Source organism: Sphaeramia orbicularis, chromosome 6 (genome assembly GCF_902148855.1).
Source record: "Sphaeramia orbicularis chromosome 6, fSphaOr1.1, whole genome shotgun sequence".
Lineage (NCBI taxonomy): Eukaryota > Metazoa > Chordata > Actinopteri > Kurtiformes > Apogonidae > Sphaeramia > Sphaeramia orbicularis.
The window spans coordinates 3,061,575-3,086,159 of NC_043962.1; the positions used below are offsets into that span (position 1 = coordinate 3,061,575).

Consider the following 24,585-nt stretch of genomic DNA (forward strand, 5'->3'; position numbering starts at 1 on the left):
TATACAAAAATAGGGAAAACCAATTTCACACGTGTGTCCATACTCTAACTAACCACAATTATCCTAACATACTCTATCTGAATATTTAGAACTATAAAACATTTTTCTTTAAAGTTATGCATAGCTCTTGCTCATTTTACCGCCCATCCAGTCGATGTCGCTAGTGCATACGTGCCCCTCAAATATATAGTAGAAGAAGAAGAAACAGCGGAAGACGGAGGAGAAGAAGAAGAAGAAAAGCCCGCCCTCCGCCTCTTCTTCTTCACTTCGTCCTCACAGGTTGCTGAGAGTTAGATGGTGTAAGACATTAGCTGGAAACCAGCAGGATTTTTGGTTTCTTTCACCGTTTGAGCGAACGTATATTTATTCCGGTGACTCTGCAGCGCAGATAAAATGTCGTCGTGGACGAAGTCGTCCTCAGGAGGCCGGCGCTCAAACTCGAACCCAAATGGAAGGTACGTGTTTGGTTTCGCCTCGGTTTTGTTGTAGCAGGTTTAGCAGGCGTAGCTAACATGGTACTAGTAGCTAACATGATACCAGTAGCTAACATGGTACCAGTAGCTAACAGGGCAATCATAAAATAAATCACCGGGCAACTCACGAGGCGTTAACCCACCCACAGTTGTCCATTATATATGAGCTGTGCCTCATGAAGTGCGTTAAACCCGTTTTTCGCAGTTCTAAACAACGGCGTGCCTTTCGGAGATCAGCACCGTATTCATCCAGAGAGGAGAGGACCGACGACCACAAGGATGCACTGGACAGGTAGGCAGCCCTCCAATACACACCTCAGTCCACTACAGCATATTATTTATGTGCAGTGTTTCTGTAGTAGTGGCAGAGTACAGTCCAGTAGTTATTGGACAGTTTTATGTTTTCACAGATTTCCTTTTCTTATTTGTCAGATAGATGGAAAAAGAGTTAATTCTTTTGCCTTACCTTAGTGTTTTTCAACCTTGGGGTCGGGACCCCACGTGGGGTCACCTGAAACTCAAATGGGGTCGCCTGAAATTTCTAGTAACTGATAAAAATTAAAACTTACTAATAAAAAATATATGGTGAGTACATAAAAGACATGACAAACTGTGAAGCTGAAACTGCAGCACAGTGGTACTGTTTATCTGTCAAATGTTCATTGTGGTTGGTTTCAGACGTTGCAGCTCTTTCATAATTCATAGTTTGAGTTATTATTTGTTCGGTATTAATTGTCAGTCTTGTAAATCAAAGCTGGACTGACTGTACATATCCTGACCAAGGAAAATAAAATTCTCATTATGTGCAGTAATCTACACCTGGCGTTACTGCCTCCATCCATAATAATATACATTATATAGACTAAATGTTGTCTAAAATTATAACATACTCTAGCAAGCTAGTACATGATCAAAAACATTAATTTTAGCACAAAAAAAAAAAAGTCTCAGTTTTGAATGTCTGGAGTCGCCATAAATTTGTGAAGTTAAAATGGGGTCATGAGCCAAAAAAGGTTGGGAACCACTGCCTTACCTTTAAGGTAAAAGAATTAACTCTTTTTCCTACTGTGACAAATAAGAAAAGGATATCTGTATAAGTTCTAGTACACAGTATGAACCTAATTGGAACCTAATTTTATGTTTAATCACCCCTACACATTTGATTTGATGGCTTTGCTTTTGAGAGGCCTTTTCCCCTTTAATTATTTTTTTTTAAAGAAAAAAATGAATAAAGGTTACATGTAAGGTACATCAAACAACTTTGCCCTGGACTGTAAAGTACAAAGCCACAGCATAGTGTGCCCTCCAAAGCTTTTCAAAATGGCCAAAAGTTCTGTGATAATACATTTGAGTGTCTCTTTAAGTATCCATAAACGTCTGAAACAAAATTAACATTCAGAGCTGTTACGGAATCTAGTCCAAAAATGGCTTATTCTGTGGTTGACTCCATTTCTAATATGTGGGCTTGCAGATCTGGTTTTGACTGACATCGTTGTAACTAGTAACATTAGCTACACCATCACTGAGATTAAATGTGTAACCTAGTGAGGCAACCTTAAATATAATAGTGAAACACTAATAAGTCACTCGTATATGATGTATATCTAGCATTATTTTTAATTAGAGGACAGCTATTGGAAAAGCTGTTGTGTGCATTGATTAACATTATCACCAGTGACAGGTGAGGTGGTAGTTTTGTTGGTTATTTCATGACAATGGTATCTCTGAGTGGGTGGGACATTTTTGGCAGCAATTGAATATTTGATCTTATGTGATGGAAGCAGCAAAATGTGCAACATTAGTTCCTGAGTGATTTTGACAAGGGCCATATTATAAGGATTAAAAGACTGCATCAGAGCATCTCCACAACTGCAGGTCTTGTCAGACATTCCCATTCTGCAGTGGTTAGTACTGACCAAAAATGGACTAAAGGACAACTATTTCTAAATGCATCTGTGGAATCATGACATTATTACCACCAGCTCAATACTGTATCCCTCTATTTGCTGCCAAAATAGCTCTGACCCAAGGCCTGGAAGATTTCTCAGTGTATGTTGTGGTATCTGACACCAGGACAAAAGGAACAGACCCTTGCAAGTCCCACATAGATCAGGCTAATTTGTCCAACATGTCCCACAGATGCTTGACTGGATTAAAGTTTGGTTTAGTGGTTTGATTCTTGTAGAGTGACTCAATTTTACCCTCATAATTTGACCCTCGTCAAAGTTGATCACATCTTAATGATTCCCATTTTGCTGCTTCCAACACATCAATTTCAAGAAGACAAACAATTTTTTTGCTGCCTGTTGTATCCCACCTACTGAAAGATGCCATTATAGTAAAATAATCAGCATTGTCACCACTTCACCTGTCAAAGGTTAGAATATTCTTTCTCATTGGTGCATTTAAGTTTCCGGAGATTTTAATATAAACGTACTTGTTTTTATAACCTCTTGTATTTATCAAAATTATATGTTTTTCAGTTAATAATGACATGCTACAAAGTCTTCTAGCATACATTTCTTTTTTGTTAGTGAAACGTAATCTTGCGTCTACCCATTGTCCTGAATGGCAGACAGTCTACATCCCACTGTAAAACGGTGGCAAATTGCAGAGCACTGCTTGTTTATTGGAGCTGTCTTCCTGTTGCATCAGCATACTGGCTCCGTCTATGTAGTAATTGCATTTAATCAACAGTGTTTTTTTTATTATTACCGGTCTGTCAACAGCCTTTTGTAATTGATGGTAATATCTTGCTCTTCCAGTTTGGAGAGGAAGGAAGACATCTCAATTAGAATAGGAATTTGAGCGATTTACAGAACAATGATTTAGAAGAATCTGCCTACGTCATTCAGATGATATTTAATTAAAAAAACAACTGCTTTGCTGTGAGATGTAGAAGGAAGCTGTTACTTTGGTTCTACTGTTATTCATCATTTCTATCAACTTCAGTTTAACAGGTCATCATAAACTATGATCTCATGAACAATATGCGTCCTTAAATACAATGTCCCATAAAATGATGGTATGTGTCTCTGTTTTTTTGTTGTTGTTCAGTTATGAAGAACTAGAGCAAATGCAAAACTACAGTGGAGGTGTGACCTTCGAGGGTTACACGCATCAGCCAAATGGTAAGTTTTGTGCTCGTCAAAACCAATTTAACGTTAGAATCTTGATTTAACCACTGAACTATCCTCCAACCTAGCTGATCCTAAGCAGCCACTGATATACACAGGCAACTAGGAAAGCACTCGATAAATTGTCTTAATTCTTTCAAAAGTCGCAGACAAAATGTACAAGCTGAATAAATTCAGCCCAATAAATGAATGTATTCTTTATTTAACTCCATGACCTGTGAAATCATATTTTCCAGGAACTGAACATGTCATGAAATTAAATAAAACCATTTACACTTGAAAGAACATGATTTAACTTCTGCCCTGTCCACGCCAACACAAAGACATGTGCACAGATGTCAGTGCTAGACTATGGTAGAGGGATTCTGCCGTTCCATAAAAACTATCAAGTCTGATCACACTGTAACAAATCTGCAAAACAAATCCTACATGTATGCAGTAAGCACTATTTGAAACTGCACAGTGAATATTAAATAGGTAATGCCAGTGACTGTTTGTCAGATATTCTTTATATTCACTTCAGATACTGCAGTTACAGAATGCAAAACCCCACTGTTTAATCATACAATACAATATTACAGTAATCGCTGACCCCTAACCCTTAGGGGCCTGAGCCTATTTTGGCTGTTTTTCAGTACTTTTGATTTTGCCCTTATATACTATATAAACAATTGTGTACTATACCTGTGTTTTTGTTTTTGTTTTTTTTCCCAGGACAACTTCATCTATATCGCCTGCCTATTATTTTTGCACTTTAACCTACTATATCAAAACAAAATGCCAAAAAACACACAAAAAATATAAAATCCAATTTGAAAAATGTATATAATTTATTGCATAAATAACACAAAGATGCTTATCAACCCTTTTCAACGACTTTAAAAGTGAATATTGGTCCCAAATATTAGGTATTTAAAATTAAAATTGGAATAAATTAAAACTACACTCAAATATTTGACATAAAAGCATATCTTTACATAGGCGTTTTCTCACTCCCCCTGTCCTCCTTATATTTAGCAATTTTACCTCAATCAATATCCTCTTCTTCTAAAATGCAGATGTTTTAATGCCATTTCTTTTGAACATAGTGGTCTAGCTCTCATAAATGCAGTTTTTAATTCAACCAAACTACCTCCTTTCTCCTTTTCTTCTCTTTTGTCATCCTCCTTCCATTTCTGTCTTCACTCTGTAGCTGTGGTTAAACCTCCAACCAAATCAGAGGGCACTCCAGCAGACAGACGCAAAACCCTGTATCAGAAGTTCTACAAACAGGTGCAGGAGGAGAGGAAGCCGGCAGATTGTGTGGTCCTGTCTGTCACCAACAAAATCCTGTGAGTATTACAAGAGAAGCGGGAGATGGATGAGGATACAGATTCTGGGAGTGACTGAGTGCTTCTGTTTAGCTTCAGGACACTGAGGGTGGACATACGGAATAAACAGTTCAAGCCTGTTCATGGAGCATTTGGTCCTCGTGTTTATGGCCAAGACTTGAGACTGCAAGTGCTTCTAAGTCCCAGATACTGTGGTCTTTTTTTAAATTATTGTTTAATTTTTGTTTTACCAGATTGGTCCCATTGAGATAAGGGATCTCTTTTTCAAGGGAGAGCTGGTCAAGACGGCAGCAGCAGTCGCATAATTCCAGTTTTCCAATAAGAAGAGCATTTGCAAACAGAAAAAGCATATACAATAAGTCAAAACGATTCTAAATCAACAGCCTTAAATCCAGAATTTTAATGCTCTCTTTAAAATCAGTCATAAGTGGGGTTAGGTCATTGCATTATTAATTTTGCATGCGTTTATCCATAAAAAGGCAAGACTTGGACGTACTTAATGAGAGTCACAGATGGATATAAATGAACCGTCAAGTCCATTGTTTTATTTGACGTAAACTCTCTGATTGTAGTGCTGCTGGGACTAGGGCTGGGCGATATGGCCAAAAATGTGAGTACAATAAAAATATTCGTATCAATCAGTATCAATAAACCATAATTATAATAAATGTCAAGTCATTATTTCTTTTCAGTTTAAAGGCTGATCAGGGTGAAGAAGTCAGTTTGATGGTTATTTGTAGTTTAATTGTTCATAAAATACATAACAAGGCGAAAATGGAATGACATAAAAGATCTAACAACACGTATTGAGGCAAAACCACACCTGTAATCCCTGATTTTGTAATTTAGTGCTTATTTTTAAGGTCTTAGATTAGATTATATAGGACTTTATTGATCCCTCAACAGAGAAATTGACTGGTCAAGGCAGCAACAGAATAAAGTGCAAGAAAAAATGTGCATGCATGAAGATACTGCAAAATAGTAGTAATAAAACGCTGTAGGATTTATAGATATTTACATTAGAGTAGAATTGCAATGTCAAACAATACAGTCTCTTTCAACATAATCAAAATTATGCCCTTTTACACTCATGCTTAGGGTCACAACATTTTACAAATACATTAATAGAACATTCAAAATCATTATACTGATAAAATGTTCAATATGTAAGCGTGCATGAGTAAAATTAAGTAAAACAACAAACATTTGTTAAAGCCTTAGCTGAGAATGTGAACCAAATAAACCCACAAGACTATTAATTATGGTAATCGTCATAATATAGAATTATATTGTGGATATGAAAATTTCATATCACTGTTATCATTATCGTGGTATTGTTGAAATGTGCTCAAAATGTTCAAAAAGTACTTTTATACACTGAAATAATTTAACCAAGTTTTATTTTGAAAGAATAAGATAAACTAATATGCACAATGTACTTTCTGTTGGCAGAAGCATTAAAACATTAACATGTAAACATCAAACATACAAATACACTCGCTGTATAGTTGTGGGTGGTGGTCACAGAGGTGACTCATCAAATTTGAAGTGTTGCCCCCCCCCCCCCCTTCCCAGAGACTTTTTTTCCTGCATTTTGTGCAGAAAGGTTGACCATCTTCAATTAGTGTCCCCTCAGCATCCTTTTAAAAATCCAAAATACGTCCAGACTTCCGAGTTTGTCCTTTTTGTGTGTGTGTGTGTGTGTGTGTGTGAAGGGGGGGGTGTCTCCGGAGCACTGTCCATGCGGGTGTCTTCCACCATATTTTCACAGGCCAAACATTGTAAACTGTCCATGTATGCCTGTAGTGCTGCTGCTTCTCCAGGAAATGAGCAGTATCACCGTGAGTTTTTCAAAGTGCTCTGATTAAACACGGTTTTAATGATAATTACAATTTGAAATGGTCGTACTACTCGTTGGGAATTTGACCGCCGTATATCATTGTATCGACAATTGTTACATCCCTAATTACACTAACAATAAGGTTTGTTTTATGTCCCAGACTAAGGTGGGACTGAGTTGATTTATTTCTCTTTGATTCATTTTCATGTCACAACCAAAGATGTGGGTGTCCAACAGCTGCACCGTCCACTTTAGCAGGGCTGAACAAGCTCACGTACCTCTGTGAGAGGTCACTGAGATAATTGATCATTGAGAAAGTTTGTCTAAATCCATCTACAGTTGGTCTTTGGCATGTGTCAGTGTTTTGCTGCTGTTGTAGAAATAATTACTGTCATAACGACGACTTCGGACAGTGAATTACAGTGATTCTGAGCTGCCGGTTTGGCTCCTGTTCATGTAGTAAGTCTGGTTTTCACAGATGAGGTAATAAAGCAAGGTGGAAAACAATTCCAGTGCAGGGTTCTCACTAGGGTTTTTTCACAGCGTAGGGACACCATGTACGCAGCGCGCACCACGCACATGGCACGAGTTTTGTAGGGGGTTCCAGGGGCATCCTCCCCTGGAAAATTAGGGATAATCAGAGCGGCACTCACACTACACGCACGCACAGGCTAAATTTAGATATAATTTTCCACGGGTGATCGGTCCGTTTAAATAAGATAAATTAATTGAAGTCTCATTGTCAGCCAGTGAGCGTAAGGCAAGTGATTTTGCTGGGCGGGCGTCAGACAATACCAAGGCACACAAAAGGGTGTTGATTATATTGTTCTCATTTCCTGTCTGCAGCACTTTGCGCCAAGGCAAAGGAATATATTTTTTCAAATTCAGATCTCGTTATCATTACGCTGGACGATCTCTCACACACACACACAAAAGCACCACTACACTGGTTGAAAGACAGCGTCGCGGGTCAAATCTCAGCGTCGGGGGCCCTGATGTTCAATGATGCTAGCAAGAACCTTGCTAGTGTGTTTTTTAGGGAGTATTTCAAGTAAAAAAAACTGTCACACTCAGCCCACATTTCCCAAAGTACTTACTTCATCAATGAAAGGATTTGTTTCAGGTTTGTACTGGATGTTAAAAGATTACAGATCTATAATAGTGCCAAAATAGTCCATAATAGTGCTATGTTTCAGTAATATCAGCAAAGAGCCATCACACACAGCCTAACCTTCGATTTTCACTGGCAGCAACTGTTGTATCATGTCATGACTCCATCATGGTTTTGCTCCGACCACAGATTTGGTCATTCTTGTTTGTTTTTTTTTTTGGTTTGTTTTTGTTTTTTTTCAGTACTTCATCTGTAGATAAAATGGACCACATAGCTTAATCATTTCTTTTTGTTTGTAAAAGACAGCAGGACAGTAAAAAAAAAAATCAAAACAAAGTCCATAGACTTATGTGTGACTGCATTTTAGTTGTAAAACCACTGTATATTCATCCTCTTATTCTTTAATATGAATATTTTGATGATGTTTGTTAATCACATTGATGATGTATGATTTTATGCAATCAGGAGTCGATAGGGGGTGTTTGAAGATTGAAAACTTTTACAGACACAATTATGCAAATCACTGTTTGATAACCAATTAGCCCTCTAATAACACAGAAATGAAGTCAGTGGTGTGTAGTGAACTGAACAGAGGCGCAACAGATTCAAACACTGGACAGTTCAACAAGACTAAACTTTGTTACCCTTGACTTTCACTGCTTCACATCAACTCTGGCCTTGAACATGTCATTAAAGTGTACCTGTACTGGTCATGCTTATGATGTTAATTGTGCTTTGTGTATTACTTAAAAGCAAGAGAGGTGCAAATTCAGTAAAAAATCACCATAAATGCTCCACACTGGACCTTTTTGTTAAGTGAATTACAGGCGTAGGCAGAACCTATGGGCCCGGAAGTGACATACTCGCATTTATTCTGGGTGATTGAGTGCGAGTAAACAAGCTGCAGTCAGTAAGCAAGATTGAGTGGAAAGCACGTGTTTGAGCTTGTTGTTTGTGCAGCCGTAAGCTTTGAACTCCGCCATTGTCCTAGAAATGCGACGCAGCACTGGCCGATTATGTGTCATCTTAGGCTACATTCAGACTGCAAGCAGATGTGGCCCAAATCAGATTTTTTTGCCCATTTGTGACCTGTATCTGATCTGTTAAAGATAGTTTGAAGAGCACTAATCCGATCCAGACCACTTTCATATGTGGTCCTAAATCTGATTCGTATCTGATATTTTGCAGTGCGACTTCAGTCTGAACGGCCAGGTCGCATTTATCCGACCTTTACGGCATTGAAATGCAACAAATGTCACAGGAGTGTTACTTCCATAAACAAGTAACAGTGTGTGTCTGCGTGGTCACGTATTCCGTCAGGTCCTCTTTTGTGCATGTGGGTCACTTCAGGGTCGCATTCAGTTCACATTCAAAACTGATAGAAGTCACATTTAATGTGTAATAGGAACAAGCATACAAAAAAGTCGGATTTCACCAAAAAATCCAAATTGTGCATTAAGACCTGCTGTGTGAACGTAGCCTTTGACTGGTATCTGCTGCAGGGTCAGTGACCAGTCCATCACAGCCCAGGTAACTGGACAAAATGAGTCTGTGTCAGCACTGGTGCTGGAACAGCTGTGAAGGAGGCAACGTGTCTCTGACCATGACTGACTGTCGGAGCAGAGACGTAGCACTCATAAAGATTTCCTTTTCTTTTTTGTCAGACAGGTGGAAAAAAGTGGACTTGCTTTCATTCAGGTTTAGTCTAATCTTTGGTCACATATACATGTTCTTGTTTAATGACAAATACAAATAGTCACCGCAGCTGTCCCCATTATGCCTGATGTACCTAAGACCAGTAATGAGTCACAAACCAATCTTTTTTTGTTTTTTATATATATATATATATATATATCACACACACACACAAAATAATATGACAATGCTGCCAGATCTGGGGGAAATTACTGGTAAAACCTCCAGAAACCAGAGAAAACTTGTATGTTTGCATTTTGCTGACACTGAACAACATGAGAAAAAAAATTGTGATTCCGATCATGGATCATGATTTTACTTTAAAAGATCATCATATCTTTTGGCCAAATCACCCAGTCCTGTTCTGTAGTCCTTAAAGCTTTGTCCATCATGAAGACAAACTAACAGCAGCAAGGCTTGGGTTAACTTTAGATGAATAGATTGTATTGAGTTGAATGTGTGTGTCTGTCATATTGTGATGGATTTGTGGTCACTAATGGATCTTGGTAGCGTTCCCTGACTTGTTGATATGTTTTCACATTTACTTCTTCTCTTCTGTCAGCTTGTCTTTGCAGTGTCTTCTATAAATTAAAATAGACCAACAGCAATCACACATTGAGCCAAACTACTAAATAAATGCACTTTATTAGCATGTATATTTCTGCATAAGGGCAATGAACTCATTTAATGCTTTTTTTTGTCACTAATGACATCAAACACACACACACACCTTTTGACAAACTTTTTTTTATTGGTCCCTGGTCAATAAATACACTTTTATTTTCATTTCTATTCTACATCACTCATTCTCACTGATATGGACAATGCACTATATTAAATTGGCTGCTATTGTTAGTGATATGTTAAACACATTTAGACATTTCTACTTCATTTAAAACAAAAATGTGGACTCTTGCCAGTTTTCCACCTTGTGCATTAAAACTGGGCAGTGAACGCTGCTCTGAGCTTGTAAATGAGACACCGGTAAAATGACCAGAACAGACTACAATACTGATACATATGACACCCTACCTGTTCTTTAACAGTGGAAAAACATTTCCACTCACTATATGATGCAACATCAAAAACGAGTTAGTGTCACTCTTACAAAAGCAGACACTGCAATTTGCGTGCCTTTACATTAAGTAACATAATTTACAGTAAAAAAAACACATGAAATTTTTCATTTTTATTGCAAAGCATGACAGTTTTTGCGTCAAATTCACCAACTGCCTTTTAATGAACTTTTACATCATATTTCCATTCTTTACACCTGTAAACGTAACATTGACTGTTTTCATGCACATTACGACTATTCTGAAACTGATACATTTCCAAATGAGTTGATCACATGATTAATGAAAATAAGTATTCCACTTACATCATTCTTGTCCATACCCCAGTCAAAAGTCAAACTACTGGTAACAGATGTTGTGCTTTTTGTACTTCACCATCCTCTTTTATCCCTTCAGACACACTCTGAGAAAGGTTAACTTAACACCTCCTCAGATCCTAAAACCTGTTGGGTTTTTTTGTCATAATGTTTAACAGTAGGTGTGTTTCTCCTTCTACCACAGAGGATCTTTTGCTCTACTCCCACTGACTGGAAACAGGGTTCATGGGTTACAACTTCCTGTTGTAAAACCCACAAATGACACATATTCTGAAGTATCCTCATAAATCCCCAATATCAGCATTTTCTTTGTCTTACCTGGACAATACTCTTTTTGGGGAAAAGGCCAAATTCAGAATATTCAAATGGAATATGCTGCCATATTCCAGATAATCGTAGAATATCAGCGTGTATATGAACGTACTAATCATGTAGGGACTCATCTTATACCTTACTTTTTTTTTTTTGTCTTGCCTGTTAATTGAAATTGCAACAATTAAAGCCAACATTCACACTATCTGTGTATTGCATTATCACATAAATAGGACTCATTCTTGCAGCTAGCCTCACTCTGGTTTCAGAAACACAACTGTATGTAAGTTTGGATGTAATTTTTTTTTTTTTATGGTCAGTCTGTTTCACTGTGGACATAAAGTCACATCACACTGTCTTAAACACACCTCAGATCACTCTATTAGATCCTACCCTTAACTACACTTCTATTATCATTTGACTTCCATTCAAACCAGGCAGAGATGGCTGAAAATATGCCATTGACTGCAAGATTTTTAAAGTGTGAAACCCAAACACTATTTTATAACTGACTTGTGACTTTACAGTGCATCATCATTTCAAGAACTGATGTTGCAGTAGCTCTACATAATCTTTTTTGGTGGTTTTGGTTTTATCTTGGACTAAAATGTCCTTACATATTCCAAATAACCCTAAATATGAAACGCACCTAAATATTAACACATCATTGCACATTATAAACACCTTGGAGATCAAAAACTGTTCCACCCAAAGCATGATATAATTCAATACTTGGTCCTGTCTTTAAGGACTGCACATACAGCATCCACCACACAAACGAAAAGTTGTGTTTTTGTTGGTAAAGCACACCATATAAATCCAGAAATCTCCCTCTGTTCTTCTCAGAGATGTTGGGTCGCTTAATATAGGAATGTCAAGTTAACAAAGTGTTTCTCTTCCTCTCAAAGGGATTACCCCAAATCGCTAGGCCAGTGCTTGCAGGAGCGTGGCCTGTCAGTGGAAATGCTCTACCTTCAGGCGGAGTCGGGCCTGACCCGTGCCCTACAGGATGTCCGATCCGACGGCTCCCCCTTATGTATTCTGGTGGAGCAGACAAACATAGCTCTGTCCTCCTGCACTGTTATCATATTCTCAGAATCCCTCAAAAGTAAGTCCCCTCATTCTTTCAAAGCAGCCACACCACCTCAGTTAAAATGCCACCCCTCCCTTTAAAGTCCAAAGGAGTGTATGTTTTACGCAGACAATTTTAACCCCAAAATATGAAGCAGATCCTGTGGAAAAACCTCATAAAAACAACAAATAGACCTCTTAAACCACTCACATGTAAAACTGTAATCCAACGCTCAACATTAATATGGTCTTCACGACAAAAACTATCAAACATTCCTTCAACTTTTAACCAAATCTTGGTAGATCTTCCACTGGTGTCGTCCTACTTTACATAAAACTGCATGTATACATGTTTCCTCAACAAAATGAAATCAATTAAACCTACATAACATCAATTTACTGTTTACATCGATTATGCTCTCATGGCAAACTTGCTAACAGCAAATTTGCTCAAAACAATAAACTGTCATTTTCCTCTCGAATTGCTTTGTGGCAGTTCCTCGGGCAATTCCCAAAATGTTAATCTGTTCATATAAGTCAACAAGTGACGTGTGCAGTTCACACCAGACATAATATCTGCACTTCAGATCAACATAAAACCCACTTAAAAACAAATAACACATGGAGCCGTTTCCTCATGATATGAACAACAATAATTTAACCCTGGACAAATGTGTATGACTGATGTACAAGTGGATTTTAAAGGTAGAGTAAGCCATTCTTGAAAGACTCCCCTGTATTTGAGTGTCTTCAGTAGCGTTATATAAAGGTTAACTTACTTTTTTATTCCCGTAGGGAAATTCAGTCTCTGCATTTGACCCATCCTTATTCATACACAGTGCCTAGCATTAGCCATTAGCATTAGTACCTAGCACACATTAGGAGCAGTGAGCTGCCATTGAAGGAGTTCAGGGACCAACTCTAAACTCTGTATCAACACTGTGGTCAGGGTCACTGACAGGAGAATTAACCCTTACATTCCTGAGTTTAATGACTGGGGAACTGGAGCCAAGGTTCTAATAGTTCTGGATTTTTCGTTATAGTTTAGTTTTATTTAGTTTTGACCTTTTTTTCTGTAATTCAGTTAGTTTTAATTAGTTTTTAGAGCAGGTTTGCTAGTTTTTATTAGTTTTCATTATTTTCTAAATGCTTAGTTTTAGTTTAGTTTTAGTTTCTTTATATCTTCTCTCTTCTCCTCTGTGGTCGTATTCAAATAAATCCCAGACAGGACTCTGCTGCTTTCTCCCAACTTTAGTCTCCATGTTTCCAGGTAGAGTGGGGACCAGAAGACGACTGGAAACTACAAATGAACACAAATGACAGACCGTTAAATATCATATGGTGCCAGCAGCTAAAATTGCTTGAGGGAAATAAATTGATTTTATATCAATCCGACATTGACAAAGACGAAAACGTAGGGAATTTTGTCCATAATTTTTATACGTTTTAGTTAGTTTTGTAAACACACAATACAGTTTCAGTTAGTTGCTGTTTTTTTTCTTTTAATTATAGTTTTTATTATTTCAGTTAACAAAAATGTTTTTACAATTCTAGTTTTCGTCACTTCGTTAGTTTTCATTAACAATAATAACCTTGACTTGGAGTCTCCAGAGAGTTAGGAGTTGAACCCAGAACCTTCTTGCTGTGAAGTGGAAGTGCTAACCACTATACTACCACACTTCCCAATATATTGATTATATGGATTAGTCGAAGTCAGTTACTATACTATAAAGAGATATTGGCTAAATTTGGCAGAAAAGTGTATCTGATTAGATATGAAATGTGAAGATGGATGACAAAAGTATTTTGTGGTTTCAGAAAATGGCAGATTGCATTAGTGGTTCAGTTTGAAGCCACAATCTGATTCAGGTCCTCCAATGTGTTAGATAAATTATTTCAATCAAAGTCTACTTGAAAGGGTCTGATTTGGATGTCAAGGTAAGTGTGACCTGTACTACAGTCAACCAATGGGGGGAGATTGAGATGTTTTGGCACCAAAACATCTTTATATACAGGGTTATTCAAAAAGAATGAACCAATTTCATTACGCGATATTTTAGAAAGGAAAAGCAATAGACAACTCCAGCCAAGTCACAAGTATTCTACTCACAATCAACTTTTATTTCCTGTCTTACAAGTGTTCAGTGGGTTTACCACCTGCAGCACAGGCAACATCAGTGTGATAAGAGAATTCCTCCCAGACCTTTATCAGCATATCACCATCCACTGAGTTGATCGCTGTTGTTATTCGATGTTTAAGGTCATCGAGGCAGCCATTCAAAACTTAGAAAACTCCTCTTTCAAATGGTCACTGACTCATCAAAATTGGTTCATTCTTTTTGAATAACCCTGTACATCCAGTGAGTTAGAATTGCTTACTCCACCTTTAAAAACCTCCATTTAAAACTGATTTAATACAACAGTAGATGGTTTTGCGACGTTTATTCAATACATACACCATCATATGTATCATTTAAAATCAGATCTGTGTAACAAAATATACCATCCGTGCATAATATTACACTGTGGAAACAACTGACGCCATAAACCAACTGCCCTGTTTGGTCCAAAATGTGACCTCATATAAAAATTATGCGATGCATGTGGTAAAGGTAAGCAAAATATCATTTCTGCCTGCACAAAAAAGGTTAATAATCACATAATCCAATACAAATGTTGCTAAAGCACAAATGCACATTCAGTAAATCAAATATATACTAAAATTCTCCATTTTTGTCCAGGATCATAATGCAGCTAAATTTTAAAGTTGCATAAAAACGTGCATATCTTCACAAATAACTTACCCCACACTACCTACCACTAAAAAACAAAACTTTCATCTGAACGTCCATCGATATTACTTGGGCTTAATTTGCTGAACCCAATTTTAAATTTATATATAAAAATATGTTATTGACTTGTATCAACCAAAACTTTCTGAAGGTTATTTCACTCTTGTTTTTTTTTTTTGTTGTTGTCGGCCCCCTGACTCCCACTATTAACCCTCTCATTTCCCTTCAGTCCATCGTAACATGCCCAAAGACCAGGCCATGGACTTGGTCGTAGCAGAATACAATCGTGGTTTTGTCAATGAGCGGCAGCCCAGGGACCCTGCAGACATCGCAGCACAAGCGTCGCAGCTCCTGGATGACTTTCTGGACCGAGAAAAGGTCGGACGCCACGCTGTTCCGTCTGACACCCGTCACCTCCTCATGCTGTTGGCCGAGGGGGTGCACCTCTACCCCGAGGAGCTGGAGACCATCACAGACTACGTTCGTTCCAGGCAGGATTACATAAGAGGTGAGAGTCTGATTTATGAGGAGGACAGTGTCTGCATCAAACACCTACCTGCCAAAGCCCAGTCCAAAAAATAAGACCAGTGTCCCTGTATCTCACTGGTATGTTCTACCAGGAATCAATTACGACTTGAATTTGCAAGATTGTCAGGTTCTGCCGCTATTGCCATGTTTCCACTGCGTCGACTCGGCTCAACCTTTTTGCATTTCCATTACGAAAAAGGACCTGGAGTCTGGTACCCGGTACTAGTTTTTTGGTATCACCTCCACCGAGGTTCCAAGCGATACTAAACCGTGATGTATAACACTGCAGACCGCTGATTGGTCAGACAGTTTTCTCTCTGACCCGCCGTTTTACAAAAAACAGATGCAGAAGTTGACAGTAAATATAGCGCTACATTAATCCACATGATAACAGCCCAAAACTACACCATGGTCGGTCCAGGAGAATCAGTCTTTGGGGGCCGACATAAAAATTCAGACGAGACAACACGCAACGAGTGAGTTTATCAGCAACTCTCTGAACAGACGACATGGAAATAACACGCCGCATTGCTATGACGTCCAGGTACGTCGTCGACGTCCAGTCAGTAGTATCCTGTAATGGAAACGGTCAGCAGGAATACCGAGTCGAGTGGAGTCGGTTCGACGTAGTGGAAACGCGGCATATGTCAGAGTCCTGTGGTCTGGATGCAGATCAATCTCCCAATAGAAGTGGGTGGTACTTTCACTGGAGGAGAACTCAACTAATTCATTCAAAGTCCACATATGACTTCTATCAGTGATCAGTAGGAACTATATTGATATCTGTAACCATTTCATAAGCCATCAAAATGTGGACCATTATAAATTGTCCCAGGAAGCTACATATAACATACAATTTCCTGAGGGCACTGCCCAAGGACTCAACAAAGTTCTATCTAATCTAATCTAATAAATTCTATCTATAAAATTTGAAATGAATCTGACCAGTTTTGTCAGAGAAGATGTTTGAAGAAATTGCTAACGAAGACAAAAACAAGGCATTCTCAATAGCTCACGTCCTATCAGCCACTGAGCTAAAAAAAAAAAGGACTATTTATTGGGTCAAAACACGGTATTCAAAATCTCTGACAGGACATTTTGGAAACAATTTGACAGATTAGCGTTGCTAAATGACCCACATTTTTACTTTTAAATTAATTTTTGCTTTAGTTGGACCATAAGGGATTACCCAATACAAGGAGCTACTTTATATACTGAAATAAATGTTGGAATGACAGTCAATTAAAGTTCGCTCCCTGACAGGACGTTACTGTGTTTTGACCCTATTCCAAATTCTAATCTTAATCTGTCCTTTCTTTTCTTCTCGTGTGTTTCGTCCTCTTCAGCCTCCAACACTGAAGGCGACAGGGGGAATATGTTACCCCCTGGACTGGGGAAACCACCTCCTTTGCTTCCTACTCCACCCGGGCCACCTCAGCTCCAGGCTTTATCTGGACCAGGAGGATCCATGGGAGACCTCTCACCACCTCCACCTCCTTTTCTGTCCTTACCAGGTGAGTTTGCAAACTTGACTTCTGAGCAACTCTTTAAAGCAGCGTTTTTCAACCTTGGGGTCGGGACCCCACATGGAGTCGCCTGGAATTCAAATGGGGTCACCTGAAATTTCCAGTAATTGATAAAGATAAAATAAAAAAACTTCCTTCGAAAAAATATATGGTGAGTTGACAGAGCCAATCCCAATCCATAGCAGACAAACTGTGAGTCTGAAACTGAAGCACTGTGGTTCTGTTTATGTGTCAAATGTTCATTGTGGTCAGTTTCAGATGCTGCAGCTCTTTCATAATTCATAGTTTCAGTTCTTGTTTGTTCAGTATTAATTGTCCTCCTTGTAAATTACAGCTGGACTGACTGGACAGATCCTGACCAAGGAAAATCCAATTCTCCCTTTGTGCAGTAATCTACATCTGGATTTACTGCCTCTGTCCACAATGATATACATTATATAGACTGAATGTCATCTAAAATTAAAGTTTATTTGAAATGGAGGATAGAAAACTATTACAGGACCAAAAACAAATTAATTTTAGCAAAAAAGTCTCCGTTTTGAATGTCTGGGGTCCCCAGAAATTTGTGAAGTTAAAATGGGGTCAGGAGACAAAAAAGGTTGTAAACCACTGAGTTAAAGGTTCTGTTTGTTTTCTGTCAACCTCAATGATACAAGTCAAAAACTCTAAAGCTCTTCTGTACAATACCTGAACACAACTGTATGTTTTTTGGCCAGGCAGTGTATGTTCTGTGTTACTTCATGACTGGATGTGAAAATAAAGAAAACAGTAAAGGAGAGATCCACTCCCACGGACGGCCAGGTTGTAGATGAAACCAGGACTGAAGTAAAATCCTACATTGGGATTTTTCTGTGTCCTGTCTGTAAATCCACATTTGAACAAAAACTGTTCTTCATCTGAGACTGTGACCTCAGACCTCTGTTATCATCGCTGAATTTTACCTGTCATAAAACTCACCGTGTTCTAGACCTGTAGAAACTCTTAATACAACGCTTTATTCGGATGTTTTCAGTAGGTTTTTTTTTTTTTTTTTAGGCTCTCATCTGAAAACCAAACCCCCTCCACTGCTGTCCATGCATCACCCTCCCAGTCCGTCTCTCCTCTCTCCCATTCTCCGGGGCTCATCTTCTTCTCGTGTGCCCTTACTCCACCCTCCTCCATTCCATCCGGGCTCTAGGGCCTCACACGGACCAAGAGGAACCACTCCTCCCTCACTGAAAAGCCTGCGACCTCCACTTTTATCTCTCCCAGGTAGGCGTCTGAGGACTTCTATCACCTTAGAGGGATTATGTCTTAAATTTGTTGGTTTTTTTTTTTTTTTTGACACTGCACTTTAACATAATGGTGTGTAAACATGTACAGACCTTTTGTCACATGGTGTTGTTTCTGTCTCCACTCCTTTTCTTCTGCTCAGGCGGCCCACTACCACGACTGAGCGGCTCTCGACACTAAGAAATGACCGATGATCCACACACATGCTGTAAAACAGACAGGCAGACGAGGCCCGAGGCGTTTTGAACATTTCAATCCATTCTAGAGCAAAACACACCGGCCTCTCTACGATACTGTATTAATATTCCAGCAACTTTGCCTTTTTAAATAAAAGTAGGGAGCCAGTTTCTTTGTTTTTCTCAATATGACCGCTATGGTAGTTATTTTATAGGGTTTATTATTATAAAAGCAACAACGGAAATAAAATGTTGCTGTGACCATTCTTTTTTTTTAATCCGATTCCTTTGCTGGATATCTAACCTTTTAAACCCAGAACAATGACGGGCAGCTGGTTTACATTTAAGGCAACAAAACAGGTGACAGGAAATCAGTGGTCATATTATGGTCAGTGGTCTTCATGTATAAACAAGAACAGGGGTTCCCGTCATAAGGAGCCTTTCTGCTGCACAGTATTGAACGTGGTGCTTTAAAGGAGTGATATTTTCCTTTTTTTCAATGGAATTCTTCCTTTTCCCTCATTTCCCTGTGGTCTCCATAAACTGTAAATGCTCTGCTTGGCTCTGAATTCTTCATTCATTCAACTCCACAGGTCCATCTTCAAATCTTCAACCCTATTTCTGACTAATGACACCAGAAAGGTGGTTTGGAGCGCTGGCCCTTTAAACCGGCCCACCAAAGGGTCCAATCCAGGCTATGGGATGAATTTGTGAAATACTAATATTACACTGAAGATATTAACAATCAATAGTGTTAAAATTATTTTTAGTTCAGGGGCCACATACAGACCAGCAAAATACTATCATAATAACACATAAATAATGAGAACTCCACATTTTTCTCTTTTAGTGCAAAAAAAAAGTAAAATTACATGAAAATGTTCACATTTACAAACTATCCTTTCATTAAAAATGTGAATAACCTGAACAAATATAGGGGAAATAGGTGCAATTTTAACAATATTCTACCTGTTATTAAATGTTTTGTGTATTTGTAGATCCACTGTGATCTGTTAGTTGTAATGTAAATGTATAAACTGATAAACTTGAGGCAGAATATTGTTAAAATTCCACTTATTTTTCTCAGTAAATTTAAGTTTTTTTCATGTTTGTTCATGTTCACATTTTTTAAAGGACAAATATTTTCCTTTTTACCTAATGGAAAAACGACAATTTTGCCAAAAGTCTAATTTTTTGATTAAAAGTTTTTGCGCTGGCAAGAGGTGGTTTTTCAGGCGTAGCACAAATGGTATATCACGCAAAACTGCAATGGAAAGACCTTTTTCCGCAACTAGAGTCAGGTGAATTAAAAAAAAACAGATGTTGATGGACGTTATAACAAGAGAAGAAGAAATGTGTGGGTATGTGTGGTCACACCTGGAAACCCCATCATTTTTTAATTTGGTAGGAGATAGAGGGGTAATATAGAATAATAATGAATATATCTGTAAATCAACACCATATTTACATTCATGTTTATGGAATGACTTCTAGTGTCATCGTGATCACAAATAAATAAATCATTGTATTTGTGATTTAATGGAAAAAAACGACATTACGTATTTCTGTTTTTTCGACATTTAGTAAATATGGGTAAAGTTTTTTGCAGATGTCCGATGGAAAAGCCTCTAGTGTCCCTGATTGGCTCTAGTGCCCAGGTGTCAAACATGGGGCCAAAAGTTCCAGTCTGGCCCTCAGGATGACTTTGCAAAGTGCAGAAGATGTTAACAGTCAAGGGCGTCAAACTCCAAAATAACAGCATCATAACCTGGAAATAATGACCCCAAATTTTCTTCTTGGTTTAATGTGAAAATAATGACGTGATGTCCATAAATAATGGCAACACCATTTTTTCTCTTTGATTTACTGCAAAGAACAATAAATTCTGATATCCTTTAATCATAAAACATCAATAACCTGAACACGTGACCAACCTGAAATGCCTAAAGAAAAATAAGTGCAGTTTAACAATATTCTGCCTGTTTTGTGCCTTGGTAGATTTGATCTGTAATCCACATGTAGAAATCATAAGTTGAGGCATAATATTGATCACATTTTTTTTAGGGACCGAGCCGAAAGGTAAGGCCCTCTCACACAGTGAGAGGCCTTGCCTGCAAGCAAGGCCCTATTGTTTTTCGTTCGTTTTTTTTTTTTTTTTTTCCGACTTCACTTTGAACTGGATTTTGACCCCCTAAACATGCTCAAAAACTCACAAAATTTGGCACACATATCAGGCCTGGTGAAAAAATTTATTAAATGAAAAAATTAACCCCATAGGTGCCAAAATGGCCTCTCTAGCACCACCTATGTGAAAAAAACAGTAACTGCCCTAGTGGCCAGTAGGAATGTCGCACAGACATGAAACCACTGCCAAAATTTTTGTTGGATCATGCTCTACAAATCATCCACTGACACTCATGACCTATCTCATAAAGGAAGTTCGCAATATGCCTTTCAAAATAAAATTTTCAAAACTAACTCCGATGACACCGTTTGTCGTATTGACTTCTAAATGGTGCCAAAAGATACAGTGAAACGTCCTTAAAACAATTTCACACCTTTTCCATAACTGTCTTAGTTTTTTTTTTTACAAGCCCGCAAAGTTGCGATGTTTGGAACTAATTTTTCACTTTGGAGTTTTTCCCCACATGTGACATATCTACGCGTTCACGGGACTCAGCACAACTCTCACATCCAAAAATTTTTGAGATAGGATGTACGGTTATTGATTTATAACAATTTGTTTATTTTCATACTTTTTCCACTTTAGACTGCCATTTGACCCCCTTCACATGCTCCAAAACTCACCAAATTTGCCATGTATGTCATGGCTGGTGAACACTTTCATACAATATCAAAATTAACCCCTTGCGTGCCAAAATGGACTCTGTAGCGCCACCTATGTACTAAAAAACACACAAAATCTGCCCTAGCAGCCAGTAGGAATGTCACAGAAACATGAAACAAATGCCAAAATGTTGGTCTGATTGAGCCGACAAATCATACACTGACACTCATGAGCTAACTCCAACAGGAAGTTGGCAATCTGCCTTTGAAAGTTACTCTACGTTTCTGCAATTACTGCTTAGTCATTTCAGACTTTTGAATAAAAAGTTATACCTCATGAAATTCCCACAAGTCTGCAGAATCCAAAAGTGAAAGAATTTTTCAGATACGACCTACGGTTATGGAATAATGGCGATTTTTTTTTTTTTTTTTTTTTTGGAAGACTATGTTTACTTTCACTTTCCACAATGACAAAGTCCCTATAAAACTCTTCCTAGTGCACATTAGTAAATGTCTGTAGTGCAGTGGGTCATGTAGCTGCCTATGGAACAAGAGGACCTGGGTTCAAGTCCCAGACAATCCAAATTTTTTTTTTTTTCTTTTCTTTCTCCATTTTAAAACAGGTTTTACTGCATTGTATTGTGGATATTGGAAATTTTGCACACATTCAAAAGTACACTGAGTACATTTTTTCTAAATAAAACCCTAATTACCAATAATACTAAATTTCTATTACATAACTTCTTTTCATTTTTATGACCAAACACTCAACTGTTTGTACAATGTTTCTTCATTCAGAAGAACTCTTTCTCACAGACACACATCCTCACACAATAGGGTTTTTCCAAAATAAAAGCCTTAAATGTGGTAAATCATCACTTTTATACTCACTTATTCATACAATTTCAATTCATTTTTCAAACTGATTCTTTCTCTCACATACAAAACAAATGCACATACACACAGTAGGGTTTCCAAAATAAAAGTCTCATTTTAAAGGTGATGGTGGTTTCAGCAGAGGGTCACTGGTGTTCTGTACAGATGTAAGGAGGACAGACACTAAAGGATGGGAACTGGTATGGGGACGGAGAGGTGTGAGTGGAGCTGAGGTGTGGACGTTCCCGGGACGCGGATCGCGGGGGAAGCGGAATGCCCGGTGCGAGGTCCCGCCCAATGCTGCTTGCAGCTTTAATTTATTATTATTTCTTATTATTTTTCTTCAGAAACTTCAGTTTTTTCAGGTTATTCGCATCTTTTTTGTTTGGATAGTGTAAATTGGCTAAAATTTACTCAGGGGGTCAAATGAGTGGCCATTTTTGTCAAAAAAAAGTTGTAAGAAAGTCATAGAAGTGTGTGTAAATAATGCTAATCCATTTGTGCACAGACTACTGATATTCTCTGACAGTGGAAGCTCTATTTTCAGAAATATTGGATTTGGAATAGCACGTGGATGTGAAAACTTTTGCTGGTGGACGGACGTGACATTACCCATGATGCTCTGGTCAGTCCCAGTACTTTATTAGGAATAAACTTATAGACTTCCTATTGCTAATTGTGCTCTTCTTCATAAATGTTGGTATTGTGGATCTAAAACAATCCCAGCTGACACAAAAACACTAAATGTGTCAGTGGACGGATGTGACATGGTTGTTGTGGATCCCATCATACTGATGCTCTGCAGCCATGTCAGCGTTTACACTAATGATCCCTGTGCAAAAACTAGGAGCACTATTATTTATTGGATAGTTTAGCATCAGACTAAAGAGGAAAGAACAATCTAGAATTGTTCTTTCTGTCTAAAAATGCTTCTTATTGTAAAAGTGTTGATGTAAACAGTGCTGTGTGCCATTCTTCATGTATGTGTTGGTGGAACAGAAGCAGGATGGATCAGCACCATACTCCAGACTGAACCTGTACAAATAAAACATGTGATATGGAGGAGAGAGTCTGGGAAGAAAAACTGGGGAATCTAAAAGAATAGAAGATTTGTTTTTCAGCTCAATTCAGTTCAAATAGAACTTGGCCATTTGTGACATGAAAATATAGCATTAATTGTGCGGAAATGGTTCATTTTTGAGCTGAAAACATAGTTCATATGAGCATCAACATGTTGAACAGAACTGAAATCCTGTCCATTTGAACAACTGTCATTTACCAACACAAAGTTCCTTTGGATTCACTGAGACTGATTTACTATGCACAAAGACACAAATAAGACCTCTAAGCACATTTTAGCCAAAATGTTTTCATAATGTTATTTTTTTGCATATAAAACATTTGCAGTTGTCATTTATTATTTATAGGTTATTCTGTTATTATTTGACTGGTTCGGCCCACTGCAGATCAAATTGGGCTGAATGTGGAACCTGAAGGAAAATGAGTTTGACACCCCTGCTCTAGTGCAAAATGCTAAAATTTGATTGGTCTGTGGAAATAGACAAACTGATATTTTGTGCTACAGTACTGTGGCAGTAGACGTTGCCTTTAAATAATCAGACCTGTTTGGACTCTGATAACAAGGATGAGAGTAGTAGTCGTGGTCGAGCGAGCATAAGACTGAATAAAGAAAGTGAGCAATAGTGACAAAAACCTGATTAATGGAATAATAAAATGTTATTTCTGGGTTGTTTTTTTTAAATTTTGGTTATGTTTTAAAACGAGCACCACCACCACAAAACCATGGCATAACTGGGAATGTTGTAGTTCAGGGCTGTCAAACTCATGTTCAGCCCAGTTTGATCTGCAGCGGACCACACCAGTAAAATAATGACTTAACCTATAAATAATGACAAATCCAAGTGTTTCCTTTGTTTTAGTACAAAAAACTACCAATTACATTATGAAAATGTTTACATTTTACAAAAAAGATGTGTATAACCTGAAAAAACAGAAATATAATTTGAAAAATTAGTGCAATTGTAATAAAATTTGAACAATTTCTACAATATTCCATCTGTTATTATGAACACAACTGCAGATCACAGTGGATCCATAAATGCACCAAACATTTAGGAACACAGAGAATATTGTTACAGTTGCACATTTCAGGTTGTTCATCTTTGTTTTTATTGATGTATTTATTTGCATTTTATTGTGAAAGAATAGTTTTTTAAATGTAAACATTTTCACAGTGTAATGTGA

At 37.9% G+C, this 24,585-nt stretch overlaps 1 protein-coding gene across 2 annotated transcripts; it reads left to right on the plus strand.

Moving 5' to 3' along the window:
* Positions 1-241: 241 nt before the first annotated feature.
* On the plus strand, positions 242-18,826 carry LOC115421490 (nuclear receptor coactivator 5). Of its 2 annotated transcripts, none has more exons than XM_030137395.1 (9): positions 242-455; positions 679-765; positions 3,531-3,604; positions 4,803-4,941; positions 5,514-5,551; positions 15,385-15,663; positions 17,030-17,197; positions 18,245-18,460; positions 18,624-18,826. In XM_030137395.1, the coding sequence occupies exons 1-9, from the start codon at positions 394-396 to the stop codon at positions 18,659-18,661; spliced, it is 1,101 nt and encodes a 366-aa protein (XP_029993255.1). In that variant the 5' UTR covers positions 242-393; the 3' UTR covers positions 18,662-18,826. The 2 variants fall into 2 exon arrangements, with proteins under 2 accessions (XP_029993255.1, XP_029993254.1); XM_030137394.1 differs by lacking the exon at positions 5,514-5,551 and adding an exon at positions 12,201-12,400 and having other exon boundaries at positions 243-455.
* The last annotated feature ends 5,759 nt before the right edge of the window (positions 18,827-24,585 follow it).